The 15,728-nt window shown below is 44.4% G+C and overlaps 1 protein-coding gene across 1 annotated transcript in view; it reads left to right on the top strand.

Annotated features, from left to right (window-relative positions):
• Positions 1-15,728, top strand: part of LOC306701590 (solute carrier family 12 member 9) — a gene marked incomplete at its 5' end in the record, with an annotated part of 50,855 nt that overhangs the window by 9,588 nt on the left and 25,539 nt on the right. The window contains 2 exons of the mRNA XM_079166946.1: positions 11,468-11,625; positions 15,349-15,431. Coding sequence (XP_079023072.1) covers positions 11,468-11,625; positions 15,349-15,431 — 241 coding nt within the window. The remainder of the gene's footprint in view (positions 1-11,467; positions 11,626-15,348; positions 15,432-15,728) is intronic.

A 15,728-nucleotide genomic window follows, 5' to 3' on the forward strand; every position in this document is an offset into this window, starting at 1 on the left:
TTTAAACATGAGTTTATGGTCTCAATCTCTAGTTTCAAGTCTTCTTCAATACAGCATGATGTTCATTTAGTAAATGATGGTCCATTTAGAGTCAAACAGACCATAAAGCAGGGGATGTTTTAGGGGCGGGGCTACACGGTGATTGACAGGTTGCTACCACGGCGTTGTCCGGTCAACATCACGATGTATTATTAAGAAGATCTTTTATGAAAGACCTTAAACAAATGCTTTCTATTTGGAAACGTTGTATTATATGTCAGCGCTTCATCAGACAAAAAATAGAAATTCTTCAACACTTAAAAATGTAAAATTTCTTAATATAGATACAATATATTGTGTGAATGAATTGTTTGTATGCTGCCTGTAAATGCTGAAAGGAAAGGTTGAATAAATGTGTTGAAGGTTGACAGACTGAGTTTGGCATCAAAGCTGTCGGGGTTGTTTTTTTAAATTTTAATGTTCCACTGATGTCTGTGTAATAGAAGCCACAGTGTGCGTTGTAGTTGCGTGAGCTGTCCAGAAGGTGGCAGTCACACACTCTGACCAAGCAGCTGGGGCTCAACGGGGGAGATTCAGAGTGACACACTAACCTTTACGTAAGGCTCCTCTCTCCATTGCTGCCCACTGCTAAATTGTAGTTCTGCCTCATAGCTTTAAAAGGCAAAGCAGTTAAGCTTGTATGTAAAAGTAAATGTCAGGGAGCGTTACCACTTTATCGCTGCCCACCTGTGTCAGCAGGTGGGTTCCTCATAACGAGACATGTGGTCGTTTAACCTGTTAACTACGACAGAGGCCTCCTTCAAATGGTCATGGAATTCCTGGAAAATCTATTTCTTAAACGGACATTTCACACCAAGATCAGGAACACGTATACTTCCTCTCACCTGTAATGCTTTTAATCATGCCAGACTGTTCAGGTGTGAGTTGTTCTGGAGGAACTATTTTCTTTCAACCATAGTTCCTGCAGGACTATCTTGAGTAACAGGGTCATGACATCTGGAAGGAGACAGGGCATACCATAATCTCTTTAAAATCTTTATAAATAAAATGTGTTTTGTTTTTGTTTTTATTTTATTTTATTTTATTTTATTATTTATTTATCTATTTATTTTTTTCTTCAGTCAGTGCCAAGCACATACATTTGGTCATATATTTAAGCAAACACATTTAAGCAAAGTAATGCAACTTGTTTATGGAACGTTGTGGAATTGTACTCGGTGGGGAATCCCACGACTCTGAGATTTACTCTGCAGATGCGCTGACGCAGCTCATTTGGATGTGAACGCCGTACGGCCGGTCGTCCAGGTCACCGTTAATAGAGCAGCCTTATATATATATATATATATATATATATATATACAGTATATATTTTTGTCTGTTTGGAGATTATCGCCGAAGATGTGCCGCTACGGTAAAGGGGGCTGCTGGTGATGACGATGACGGCGATGAAGGCTGAGGCGAATCTATTAACCTTACGTGACCGAGCTAGCCGGCCGTGACAGATTGCCCTGTCGCCGCTTTATCAAGCTCTTTGGGTTGTGTGGATTAGGAATCTAAATCTACACACTGTATTATTTTACAACTGGTTTAGGTGTGTGTGTGTGTGTGTGTAACATGCGTGTCCTCCTCAGTACTGTGCGTCGGTGACCTGTAGGCTGATCCGCCCAGCTTTTGTATTATTAGCCGACTTGATAATTATATTAATTTTGAATCTGCTGGGCCTTCTTTTTTGTTGTGCTATCTCTGACATGCAGCCTTGTTGATGTGTGTTCCTCTGCCTCTCATCTCCTTCCACACACACACACACACACACACACACACACACACACACACGCTGCTCTCGCTTTTTCCAGAAAAGTTGCATCTTTTCGTCAAAGCACTTTTCTTTTTTTCTCCATCCTCCAAAATAGGACCCAAACATGCCGTCTTTCTGCTGTCTCTTGTCTTTTCACCTACGCACTGTCTACTTCCAGTCCTCTGTTTTACTATCTGTATTTTATATCTATATTCTCATACAAATCTGGAGCTTTTTCCAAAAACTCAAGGTCCCTTCTCCTCCCTTCATCTGAAAAAGGGCTTTACGGTTCTGTCCACAGTTCCTATTACAAATCCGCGTGACTCAGATCGTGTTTCACACAAACTGTTGAGGTAAAGCTTTTAGGAGTAAATGTCTCTGATCGGTGAATCACACAGCTGACATTTTGAATAATAGCAACCAACAAAGCAGCAGCAGGAGGAAACATGGTTCAAACAAAGGAAAACACAAGCCAATTGATTTGATTAGAGCTGAAAATACAACTTGCTGTTTACCTCCTGGAGAGTCTAATACGTAGATGATCAACACATTATAATTATAACTCAACAGACAAATTGCTTAAAAACTACTTCAAACGCTATTTGCATTGCACTTAATCACTCAGCAGCTATTGTCACTGAACACATTTTTACTAAAATGCACTGAAAGTAAAACGCGTTTAACAACAACAAAACTGTATCGAGACGTTTACGAACTCTCACACAACTCTGATAATCCAAGTCTCCTTTATATCCAGTCGTCTGCTCATCACTGCACAAAACACATTCGTCTTCGCTGAAATCATATTATTTGAAAACACATCCGAGTCCAAAGAGTTTGTAACTCGCGATGAGTAATAGTGGGTGACGTAGTCCTTCAACCCGTCTGGTACTCTGCAGCCACTGCCGAGGACAAAAGGGAAGACTGCAGCGTATTTATCTCGCTCTACTGAGAAGGTGATTGGCTGCAGTCGGGCTCATCAACAAAGCCAAGGACCCCCCACTGACTCGGACACTCACACCCGCAGGACAACTACTTACAGTTACACACCTTTGCACAACTCTGCTACTCTTGGCACTTTGATAACATACTTGTTTTAAACATACCGTCATACTCATTTTATTGTACATTTTCTATTCATAAATTCCTTGTATGTGTAACGTACTTGGCAATAAAGTTCTAATAAGTTTCTGATTCTCCAGCGCTGTAGAGGAGAAGCTCTAAAGGAACAGAGTCAAGTTTGTGAAGCCGTTAAAGAGCCACAACACCAACATGCTGCCGGTGTTCATGTAGAGAACGTTTTAGCTCTCGTCTGGACTGAGGACCCTCGTATGTCACCGCTCCGTCTTTACATCGTGTGTCCTCATTCTCAGGCGTTTTCCCTCCTCCTTTACCAGACTCTCGCCATTGTAGGGCAACAAGTCCAGCATCCCCCTCTCCCCCCCCCCCCCCGCCCTCCTTCCTTTTCTCTCCCCACGCCCCCACCCAACCCCCCCCCCCCCTCTCCCTTTCTCTTGGCACTATCGGCTCACAGCAGCGTTCTTGGCTTCCCTTCCTCCTCTCTCTCTCCCTCTCTCTCCCTCCTCTCCTTGTCTATCATTCATCCATCCATCCACACAGCCGTGCTCCCTCCTTTTGTTACTCACCCCCCCTATCTCTCCACTGCAGAGATCTCAGTCATTTTCACCCCCCCCCCCCCCCCCCCCCCCCCCCCCTCTCTCCTTTTTCTTTTTTCTTCTTTCCTCACTGCTGTCCCCATTTGTTTTTGAGGTAACAATGGTGGTGGTACAGGCCAAGTCCTCAACAACATCTCCTGTCTGAATTAAAAGCTGCTGGGTTGGGATTGGAGGGGGGGGGGGGGGGGGGGGGGGGGGGGGGGAGGAGAGAAAAGGGAGGATTTGGGTGACAGGTGAGAGGTGTAGATATTTTAGATATTCATTTAAAATGGGTTGGCAGGCACTTGGTGGCGTCCATGAAAGATACGAGGCAGTTTATTATAATTGTTGAATGCCTCACCTGTCGTTTATGGGAAGTAGTAAACTTTTTTTTATTCGATTCCACCCCAGCAGCGATGAGTAGAGAGCGGAAGTCCTGACGTCACCGCCGCGCTAACAACTGTCGTCTGTAACTCAGTGCAGTCTTTCATCTGTCTGTCTGAATGGAAATGAAAAGAATGAAATGGTTCTGGGGTTTTACTATCCTCATACTCTGAGATCAGTGAGAATCCCAGTTCTTGCTCTTCAAATTCAAACCCTCCATGACTTTGACAAAGTTAAACGATTGTGAAGTTGAGGTTTAAAGTTCATTCTTGGCCTTGGAAACATCAGTTGAGAAAGGAATCTCACTCATAGACTGTATATAAGAAGTGGACGTAATCATCATGACATCACTCTTTGGTTTGAGGACTGATGTTTTGAAGCCTCAAGTTTGGCATATTGGGCGTCGCCATCTTGACTTTGAACAGGAAGTGACCATATCTGGACTGATGAGGAGTGACGTAGAGACTCCGTATACGTCTCTGGTAGAGACCTGTCAATCACTGTGTAGCCCCGCCCCTAAAGCATCCCCTGCTTTATGGTCTGTGTGACTCTAAATGGACCATCATGTACTAAATGAACATCATGCTGTATTGAAGAAGACTTGAAACTAGAGATTGAGACCATAAACTCATGTTTACAATGTTTACTGAGGTAATAAATCAAGAGAGAAGTAGAGTCATTTTCTCATAGACTTCTATACAACCAGAGGAGTCGCCCCCTGGTGGACATTAGAGAGAATGCAGCTTTAAGAGGTTGCCGTCTGATCTCACCACAAAGTCAGTTTAGTAGCTTTAAGGTCTTCTTGTCCGCATTGGCTTAAAAGTTATTTCATGACAGTCGCTGAGGAATTACAGCATCACGTGTTACTCACACTGCCTGTGTTGTGGAGCTTCATATTACGCAGGATTTGCCAATTTGGGGAGCAAATGTAATGAAATTGCTGCTTTTCTGGTGAGTTGACACTGTTGTCAAAGTGCAGCTGAGGCGGATGGGATCATCATTAGTTTTGCTGGTATTTTAGTCACAAAACAAATTATATTGAGCAATTTGAAACTTTGACCGGCTGATGTTTCTAAATGGATATTCAGAGGATCACCAAAGCGATATCAATTCTTAGGGGGCATTCATTTCTTCACACAATGTTGTTCCAATCCTAGATGGTGGAAGTAGAGGATGAAATATTTTACTGGATAAGTGAGACCTGCTGCTGATGCTCGAGCAAAGTCAATGGACAGACCGACATTGCCGTCGTTAGAGCTGCGACCACTGGCATGGCTTAACATCCATCCATCCACAAACCAAACACTGGCTCTAGAAAGAAGCCATTTGTGTTTCCCCATCGGCCACCGTAGTTCTCCTACACGCTTGGCACACTTGAACCACTAGATGCCGCAAATCCTGCAGACCTGCAGACCTTTAGTAGCGAAGGTGTTGTGTGTTCAAACTGTACCGACTCTCTCGCTGCACATGCTCGGGTCCCCAGCAGTTCACACGCCAAGTCCAATGTTGTGTTCAAGAACATACGAACATGCACACAAGTACATGCATAGATGTGTTGCTGTGTAGTTAGATAGTAGAATGGCTGCTGATCCTGAATATTAGAATCTAAAAACACATCAGTCAGCCCCTAGTTACAGTAACACGGTGGGCTGATGATGGACGAACACAAACAAGTGGCTGTAGATCGACTGAACAGAGGGGCTGAAAATTGGAAATGGTGAAACGGAGAACGGCCGTAAAACGAGATGAGAGCGTCGGGGAAAAATGCAATAAAAATATTTTGATATGTGAACGGCGGCGATGGAAAAGCTGAGATGTGCAGAGTACATGTGAAGTGTTGGGAGAGGAGAGGAGAGGGAGGATAGAACAGAAGGGAAGGAGAGAGGAGGAGGTAGTGTGTGTGTGTGTGTGTGTGTGCGCGCACAGAGGCCTTGTTAGTTATTGATCCCATTTAATAATCCTTAACCACAGTCTACTCCCCTGAGAGCACTTAACTCCCTCCCTCCCTCCCTCCCTCCCTCCCTCTCACTTTCCCTTCGCCTCCCTTTCCTCGGCTGCTTTCTTTAATGCGTCTGTATCTCCTCCTCGCCCCTCGTGTGCCGCGGCTTCACTCTTGAAAGTACCCACAAGGTCAAGGTGGAGTGAGGCTAAAGACCAACACTAAATCCCAGCAGTAAAAGGTGGAGTTCTCCACCGGTTGTGTTTTTTTTGTTTTGTTGCTATGGAGTCCATTCATTCAAAGCACACCGGGGCCCCACGCGGACCGCAAAGGCAACGCGGGTCGTTTGCAAATTGAGGTCCACGTGTTTCAGGCTGCGACTGTTCAGACCTCTGAAGTGCGCTCTGAGGATCTCTCCCCCCCCCCCCCCCCGCTGGCATGGTGGGAAATTGGGCCACAGAATTATCATCTTTTCATGTCTTTCATCCGAGGCGTTGCCTTTTCTACTTTTCTACTTTCAATTCAGTTCTGAGTTGGGATAAAGGTGCGCTTTTTACAAAGCTGGCATATTTTATGTTTTTTTTTTTATTTGAGACCAGAAACCTTGAATTCATTCTTGGTTTGATTGTGTTGAAAACTCAACAGTTCTACGTGAATCTCTTGTTCCTGGAAAGGACATTCCGCCGGCTGTACACGTGGACTTTCACTAAAGTAAAGTACGAGCCTGTGCTAGTGAATGCTGAAGGTGAGCTTTAACACGGTGAGCGGAGGTTTAGTTCTTTAGTACAAATCTCTTCATTCAGGGCTGTATGGATCGTTATTGAAGCTGTACTGAATAGTCAGAAGCTTCAAGCATAACGTTGACATTGAACATTAACATTAAGGTTAACATTAAACATTCAAACCTTAGTCCACCGACTTCCACCGTCTCGTCCCCTCGCTGTCTCAAAAACATACAGCGAGCGACGCTCAAAAGTCAAAATTGATTGAAGAAATATAGATATAATCATTTACAAAATTCACAACATGTATTTGTCTTTGTTATTATCACAATATTCCGCTTTAATCCAAATAGTTTGCGTTCAGCCTTTTCAAAAACCGTCCCTGTCTTAACGGGCGGTGTAGCAGCAATCTAACAGCACCATGAGTTACATTTCTATCACCACATCTACACAAAATCAGACAGATGCTAGCATGTAGCATGCTACAACAATGCAATGACGCACAGAGAAAGCGAGAGAAAGATAGTGACGAAATTCATAACAGACGCTGCACGATTGAACATATAGTTCTGTTGTAGGCTGACCTATATCGCGTGGAACAATGATTTCATCACATCGCCGTGGTACACTTGTTGTCTGTTAACTGTAAGGTCAACGGTTCAATCCTTGGCTGGGACGTGTCATGTGACACTGAACCCCGGGTGCTTCTCAGCAACTGCTCCCTATAAACTAGGGATGGGTTAAATGCAGAGGTCAAATTTTGTGTATATGTATATGACTATAAAAATACATTATCTTATCCAATCTTCAATGTTGACATGGAGTCTGCTACTATTACTTATTCTACAGGCATCTTGATTGTGTCTAAGGGCGCCTTTGGGCGATCAGTCTGTTGCGTCCCGACCCATACGGTGAGATATCCATGCAACCATTGATCTAAGCTGACCAATCATATCTCTCCAAGTTAGGTAAACGTAGAGCCCCCATTGTCTTTGGACATACCTTTCTTTTAAATCTAATTGTGGTGTTTTAATATTGACACGTAAATGTAGATATCCATTTCTTAATGGTTTTGCTTGTAGAAATAGGAACCTCTCATGGTAGAGATTGGAACATGAAGAGCATTCCTGGTTATATGTTCGTCCGTATTATTGGGGATAAAAGGACGACTTCCCTTCCTGTAAGGTCATATTTTATTTCACTCGTCAGTTTTCCATTTCCTGGATCTTAAAAGCTGCAGCCATTTATTTTTTGCGACCACTTGGGAGCAGCTCATCTCTAAAGATGTATCAGATATTATCGCCCTCTTAATGCTGTTATGGGGAACGTGTTAGCAAACAATTGCCTATTTGCACATCCAGCAGACATGAAGCAACATTAGCGTTCGTTTTGGTGTCGTGTTTTTGTCCACCTGACAAATGAAAATCCGATATTCCCTCTCCTCGGCTGTTAGCTGTCTTCACCGGCCGGTCGCTGATGTTATTGGTCTGCTGTTGTGCTGCAGGGCGGCCAGCGTACAGTGAGGAGCTGCTGCTGGAGGAGGGAGTGAGAACAGAATATGCTGGGCTGGAAAACCCAAACCATGAGCCAAGATAGGCTACAAATACACAGGAGAGGTGCAGAAGTGGGCAGAAGTGGGTTTGTCACCATGAATGACCGCTTTCACATTGCACATGATCATTTCATTCTTTAGAATATTTTCATTTCTGCAGCTTTAAAGCTGTTATTAGAGGCAAAAACTCCACATTTTGAGGGAGGAATTTGTGCTTGAAACTAGTTTGAATCTAAAGTTTTTTAATTTAAGAGCACAAGTAATGACTGCCATGAGCTTTAATAAAAAAACCAAAATGGAGATACTATATCTGCCTGGCCTTGTTTTCAAAGAGGAAGAGAAGGGCAAACAAAAGAAAATGGGTTAAAAAAAAATAAGCGCTGTCCGTGTAATGTTGATGGAGGGATTCATTAGAGCGACTAACCTTTGCATTCGACAGAGTCGGAGTATTGACTTCCAGCTCCGAGGACCATCTTGTCCATATCGCTGAGACACAAATGGCCACATAATGGTGCAATGAGCATAACGGTGATGTTAGCCATAAGCCGGCGCCATCCCAGTAACCAGCTATGATCCCACTTGAGCATTTATTGGACACTCTGACGCCTTATTTTATTCTGGATCATTAAACCAGATGATCCTGAGTCGTTAGCGTCGGTCGTGATGAGGAGCTACCTCGGCCCTCTATGAGCCGAGACGCCCCGGGATCGTGATGACGGGGCGTCATAACACACCCCGAACACTTCAATTCTTTTTCAGCTCGTTTGAAATAAAATACCAGATAATTAATCCACAAATGTTCGACGAAAGCGCCGGGCGAATTATCGGAAGCGCGGAACACGCGGACTGATGGATTAAAAGATGAATATGCATGAATGCACAAATGAGGGGCATGAATAAAAAATGGTAAACAAAAAACGAGCTGACGGGTGCAGCGTGCCGGGAGGAGGAGCGGGAACAATCGGCCCGGCGATCTCTGCGGGCTCCTTTTTGAGCCGCTCAGCCTTTTGTTTCCTCCTCTGCTCTCAAACGAGCTCCTTTAATCTGTCACTCGCTTTTGTTCCCTTCTTTATTTGGATGGCAGAGCTCATTTCAGCCGGATGATCTGATCAATAATTACGATCCGGGCCACACACACACAGACACTCACACACTCACACACACTCACACACACACACACACACACACACACACACACACACACACACATTCACGTGTTAGCTTTACACTCTTGGCAGTTCACATTTAAGAAACACACAATTATAAAACACAGAATAAATTGTTATTCAATCTATTTTGACCCAACACATGACGAATCCCTCTCTCTCCCTCTCTCTCTCTCTCTCTCTCTCTCTCTCTCCCTCTCTCTCTCTCTCTCTCTCTCTCTCTCTCTCTCTCTCTCTCTCTCTCTCACACACACTCACACTGACACACACACACACACACACACACACCATTTGTCATCGCTGTCACCTGGTTTGCAGCGGCTTTGTTTTTGAGAGCCGGTTTGGAAATGTCAAGCTTTTCAGGATTTATTTTGCTCCTGCTGCACGTCAGAGAAATTAATAATCAGCCTATAAGTTTTGACCCACATCATCACTCACCTCTCTCACACACACACACACACACGCACACACCATCACACACACACGCACACTTTAATTCCTCATAATGTTTAGCACCTTTTTGCTTTCCACTTCTTTTGTTGTTGTTGTTGTGCACCAAACACAGCGAGACTCCCGTCCAATGGCGTGCCGGCGTATCAGACCGGTGAACAGTTGTTATGAATATGTCAGAGAGTCTGATTACAGCAGCGGTTCATAAAGTTTCCTCTGCAGTGCCCACTCCACACACACGCACGCACACACACCAACACACACACACACACACCAGCACACACACACACACACGCACGCACAGCGAATAAACGAAGTAGTTGGCATTTCCTAATTTCCAGGGTGATGTTAACTTTCTCAGCAGCACGTTTGATTTGTGGTATTGCGTGCGCGTGTGTGTGTGTGTGTGTGTGTGTGTGTGTGTGTGCGCGCGCGCGCGCGTGCCTTCCTGCCTGCCTCCATGTGAAATGATCAGATCTTTGGATGGAGGGAACAATACTTAACAGGGCCATGATAATAAGTATTAAAATCACTGGACCTGAAAGAAAACGTGATGAGACTGTTAATTACGAACGGACAGTGGTACAACATGAGAAGGAGAGAAAACTATGAAAGAATCAACAACCTTTGAATGGGTCTTAAAAAACACCATGATGAGGGAGACGGAGGGGGGGGGGGGGGGGGGGATGGATGGATTGGATGTGTGTGCGTATTGAAAACACAAAGAGAGATTGAGATGGATCAGGAGAGAGAGAGAGAGAAACACTTTGCAGTCTAATTCTGCTCTCTAGCTGTGTTATATTGAAAAGAGGGGGGGGGGGCAATCACGCACACCCTGCTGTGGTTTTTGTGATCTCTTTTTCTCCATGTCTAGTACAGCATCTCCAACACACACACACACACACACACACACACACACACACACACACACACACACACACACACACACACACACACACACACACACACACACACACACACACACACACACACACACACACACACACACACACACACACACACACAGTTTATTCCAGGAAGTCATCATTAGGCGTCCTGGCCGAGTGATCATCACTTCCTCTTCAATCATGTTCTTTTTCATTGGACCCCCATATTGTTTGTTTTTTTCATGAAAAACACAATTCAAATGATGATTTTACTGATAAAAAAACAAATGTATTATAAGTTGCTTACAGCTAGTGATAAGCAGTTAAACATAATTCATGTCTAATATCTATTTTATCTATTTTATGTGAAAATGTCTCCTTCAAACAACTGGATTTATTCAAGTTTCTCACAAACACTTTGCATCATTACATTCAAACATCGGCCAATACTGATTTTCACAGAACAGAGCCTGAACGCATCATAATGTAACTGAATGGAACCTCTGTAACGTTAGCGGAGCTGCTAACGTTAACTAGCTCTCCTCCTGTTGTTTACAACACGTTATCATGATCAGAGATCAGTGAATGCACATCTCTTGATCGCATAATTCTACTGAATACGTTATCATGATCAGAGATCAGTGAATGCACATCTCTTGATCGCATAATTCTACTGAATCTCTGCCAATGAGGATTGTGAGTAAAACTTTACTTCACCCCCGTTATGGTTAAAATGTGTAATTAATCCGCCGTTACGGTAACCTCCAGAAATGAATACTCACGACGCTGCTCTTCTGTTCTACCTTTGCCGGATCGTCGAGGCCGACGCCGACATCTAAAGACAAAGAATCTCTCGGCCTGAACCAAACTTCCATGCAAGTAATCTCTTGCCTTGTGTTCCCTCCAAACCTCTCCAGGGTCCTTCTTCAGAGGGATTACAGCTTCCTGAGAGACATCAACATCTGGAACCCGTTCGTCACCGTCGGGGTTTATTCCTCCACCCTCTCCGCCGCCATGAGCAACCTCATCGGAGCCTCGCGCATCCTCTACGCCCTGGCCAGGGACGACTTGTTTGGTAGGTGGAACCAACTTCCTGCTGGGGGGGGGGGGGTCTTCTGAAACTTCTGTTGGACATCGTGTTGGGAGAAAGAGGCAGATGGGATGAGATGAGCAGATGATGACATTTCAGTGAACGCAGTAAAAATAGACCTATTTTATATGTTCATCACATCGTTGAGAGTCTAAACGAACGTTTTAAGAAACACAGACGATCTCCTTGGAAACTCCAAACCATTCTGTAATTTTAGCACAGGGTCCACTTACTGCCTTCTCTCATGGCTCAGCAGCTAAAACAAAGGTTCCCACGAGCGGCCGTTGTCCCTGAACCCCCCGTGCAGAAGTGCACAAACATATTCGGTTCATTACGAAACCGTTACGGCCCCACCTGAACTTCGGTCCGGTAATTAACGTGAAACGCTGACATGTGTGCTGCATTTTAAGAGACTAATCAAGCGACGAGCGACGTGACTTAATGCTCCCTGGAAACGTGGACACAAAAAACACCTCGAGTTTAATTCCCACGTCGAGTGAAACGCAGCACTGAGGCGTCTCCGTGTGAGTCCACGCCGCCCGCTGCTTTGTCGTTATTAATGACTGTGAACAACTTCCTTATCCTGTCCTCTGCTCCTTGGCCGAGTCTATTGCAAATTGATTTGGCTTGTTTCTGTGTTTCTGTGCGTGTGTGTGTGTGTGTGTGTGTGTGTGTGTGTGTGTGTGTGTGTGTGTGTGTGTGTGTGTGTCAGGGGAGGCTAACGGCTGTATTAGTGGGAGTACTTCCAGCGGAGTGATCAGACCACAGTGGAGAGTTCAGCTGTCTGATCACCGACCACCAAAGGGTTAACTTAGATTAATCTCTTTTAATTAAGAGTCAGCGACTGTGGACACATAAATGTGTAATGTTCTTGTAGGAGGGATGAAACGGTTAGTATGACCACACACTGTGTGTGTGTGTGTGTGTGTGTGTGTGTGTGTGTGTGTGTGTGTTGTTGTTGTTGCTGTTCATGCATGCCGCTCACAGCTTCACCTTGCCACCGTCCTATGCAAACAGAGTGATGGATGCGTCAGTTCTTCGTCTCACACGCCTCCCCCCTTTTCTTTCTTCTCTTTTTTTTTAAGTCACTAATCTCCAGCTCCTTCACCTCCCGTCCTGCCTCCTCTCCCTCCTCTCCATCACTCGGTCCTGCTCCTCTCGGCCGCATTGATTTGACTTTAAAGTCTCGCTGATTTAATTCCCATCCTTCATCAGCTGTGAAATTCAACCCCCCCCCCTCCGCTGAACCTCCGCTCCACCAACACAAATATCCTCTATTGTCACGTGATGAAACGTCGAGTGTGAAGAAGATGCGAGGCGTTATGTAAATGAGTTGTCGTCCAATAAAGCACACAGGCCTGTGAGGTATTAAATAAAGTTGAGAGCCGGCTCAGTTTTGTCTCCCTTCGCCCGCCGCCCACTCGCCGCCGCTCTCTCTTGTCTTGACTAGACGTGCAGTTAATTACATACATTCTGTTTAAATGTCAGTCACACTAGAAATGACTTCCCCCCCCCCCCCCCCCCGGTCCAAATTAATTTGATCTGTAAACTGTAACGTAATCGCTGCTGCTCAGAGCTCCGACGTTCTGGAATCTGTATCTGAATTACCGAAATCCCACGCTGCGCACCACGAATACTCAACACGTGTCGCTATCCTCGGCGTGCCGTTGTGTGGACACACAGAGGTACGTACCAAACTGTAACGTACGTCATGTGACCAAAGGATTACTTGTGACGTCTGATCTAGAAATAAAAAAACATACGCCTAGAAAATCGAAATGTTATGCTTACACTTGAACATTGTTGTCATTATCACAATGCATTGTGGGATATTTATGTGTTTTGGAATTCTGAATTACCAGAAATACCAGAAATATGATTCATGTACAACTGGGTTGGTGCTAAGGTTTGGACAACACTGAATCATCAGAGGCAGCCGATGTGTTTGTGCTGTCGGTTGCCTCAAGATAAAGCTGTTTTCATTTTGATTGGCCACCTCGTAGGGATTGGACGAAAAAGGTTTTATCGATCGCAATAAAGTAAATATAATATTGAGTATCATCAAGAGTGGCTTGAAAAAAGCTGTCTAGCTGACCATCACGGTAGAGAAATAACAACAGAGGCTGATTAAAAAGAAAAGTGTTTTAAACGGACGACACACGGTTGCTCTTTTGGTCCTTTATTCATGCCAGAGACCTTATGATTTATAAAAACCGTATTCACTTGAGAAACGACGTGTGTCCTCTGTGATGCAACAGAATGTGAGGCGAAGTGATTCCAGTTTTATTTTAGTGCCATTTTAAGAGTTTTAACCGTATTTTGAGGATTATCAGGATAAACTTTGGCCGAGGTAATCGTGACACGATGATGATGCTGCACCGTGTTTCAGCAAAAGTGGAGCCAAGTCTGACTGACTCCCCATTGAAATGAATGAGACGGCTGTGTTTTTCACACATTTAGGATACATATGATGCGTGTTTGTCTTATTTACCGTGGGATGGACTGGGAATAACAAAATGGCCGCAGACCTTTTTAATTCAATGGTCTACACTGGTGGTTTGTCGCTAATGTGTTAATGCTCAGCACTAACTTAACAATAATAACATCCATGTATGCAAAACAAGGAGTTCAGCATTTTGAACGCTTGCCGTCGCTCATCAACCTTTTCTTCCAGGCAGCGGTTGGTCAGTCTGAGATGCATTGAAAAGTTGAACGCAAGCTTCTGAATTTGCTTCTCCGGGAACAACCGTTGTTTTACATGTTGCACATATTGTGAGGTTGTAGTTTTTGTACGAGATTGTTAGAGATGTTTTATTTTGTCTCGTATCGACTCGTTTCCTGTTGCTGCCTCTTTGACCGGGTCGTCATTGTGAATGGGAACTGGTTCTCGGTTGACGTCTGTTGGTGAATGAAGGGAAATAAAAGGAGGATGTCGGCTGGTGCATAATCAAAGCGGGGGTCGTATCTGCAGGAGCAGGCGTTCATTGTCGTAAACCCTGCGGGACTGGGTTGGTCTGGGATTTTAAACAAACTGCTCGGATCGATCGCCCGTTGATGACTATTGGCCGGATTCATTTGATCAGTGGTCTCACTAAAGGCCGATCAGGAAAGCCGATCCAATGACGCGTCAATGCTGGAATGAAAGAATTGAGAAAGAAATCCTCAGTGCAGACCTTCACCACACTGTAGTCTCTCACTATTCTGTTCCTTCTTTCATATTTTAATTTGTGCAAATCACTAAGGAAATGTCCTCCGGCACCAAACTTTGCACGCTAAGTGAATCCATTAATATCTGACGGAGACTCGTGGGAATGAGTCAGAAATCATCAGGAATAGCAGTGAAGAGGAGGTGTCAATAAATGTATGTATCGACAAGAAGTGAACAGGCACGTCTGTCTGATTGACAAGGACGAGGACAGCTTTGTATCCACACTTGTGTACCATTTTCCAGTGTTTGAAGCAATGCCTGCTGAGATTTAACAGAGGATGTTGTGGAGGAAACTCTCCATCAATCCAAAGGATGGTTGTTCATTTCCTTCTTTCATTTAAGGACCAATGCACCCAGAGTTTCTACGCCGTGGGTTGTGAAGATCAATGCAGATATTTTCATATGGAAGCTGCTGCTCGAGAGTATTCTGAGCAATTATCATGCCAATAATCCCCTGAAAGTTTACGGTTGGTCACCAACGTTTCTTTTCCTCCCTGCAGGTAAGGTGCTCTCTCCGGCGAAGAAGACGTCCCACAGCGGTAACCCCTGGGTGTCGGTGCTCCTCTCCTGGTTCCTTGTGCAGGTTAGTGGAGAGGAACTATAGCAGAAGGAGAGAGTCCACAAAGACATTTGATCGTTGACAAAAGCAACCGGCAGTAACCATCAAAGAGAAATCCCAGCAAAGCTGCCAGTTAGTTGATCTGACGGGTTGTAAGAAGTAAAAGAAAAGTCCAAGAAAGCTGAAACCAAAGTGTGACCCTAAAGGGCGTAGAAATCATATCTCTTCTTCAGACGCTTTCACTCATTTCTTCCCAAAATAATGGGAAAGGTTTTTGAATCCACTCACTTATTTGATTTTCCGATCAATGGGCCTAAAAAT

This window comes from Pholis gunnellus (assembly GCF_910591455.1).
Source record: "Pholis gunnellus genome assembly, chromosome: 9".
Classification (NCBI taxonomy): Eukaryota; Metazoa; Chordata; class Actinopteri; order Perciformes; family Pholidae; genus Pholis; species Pholis gunnellus.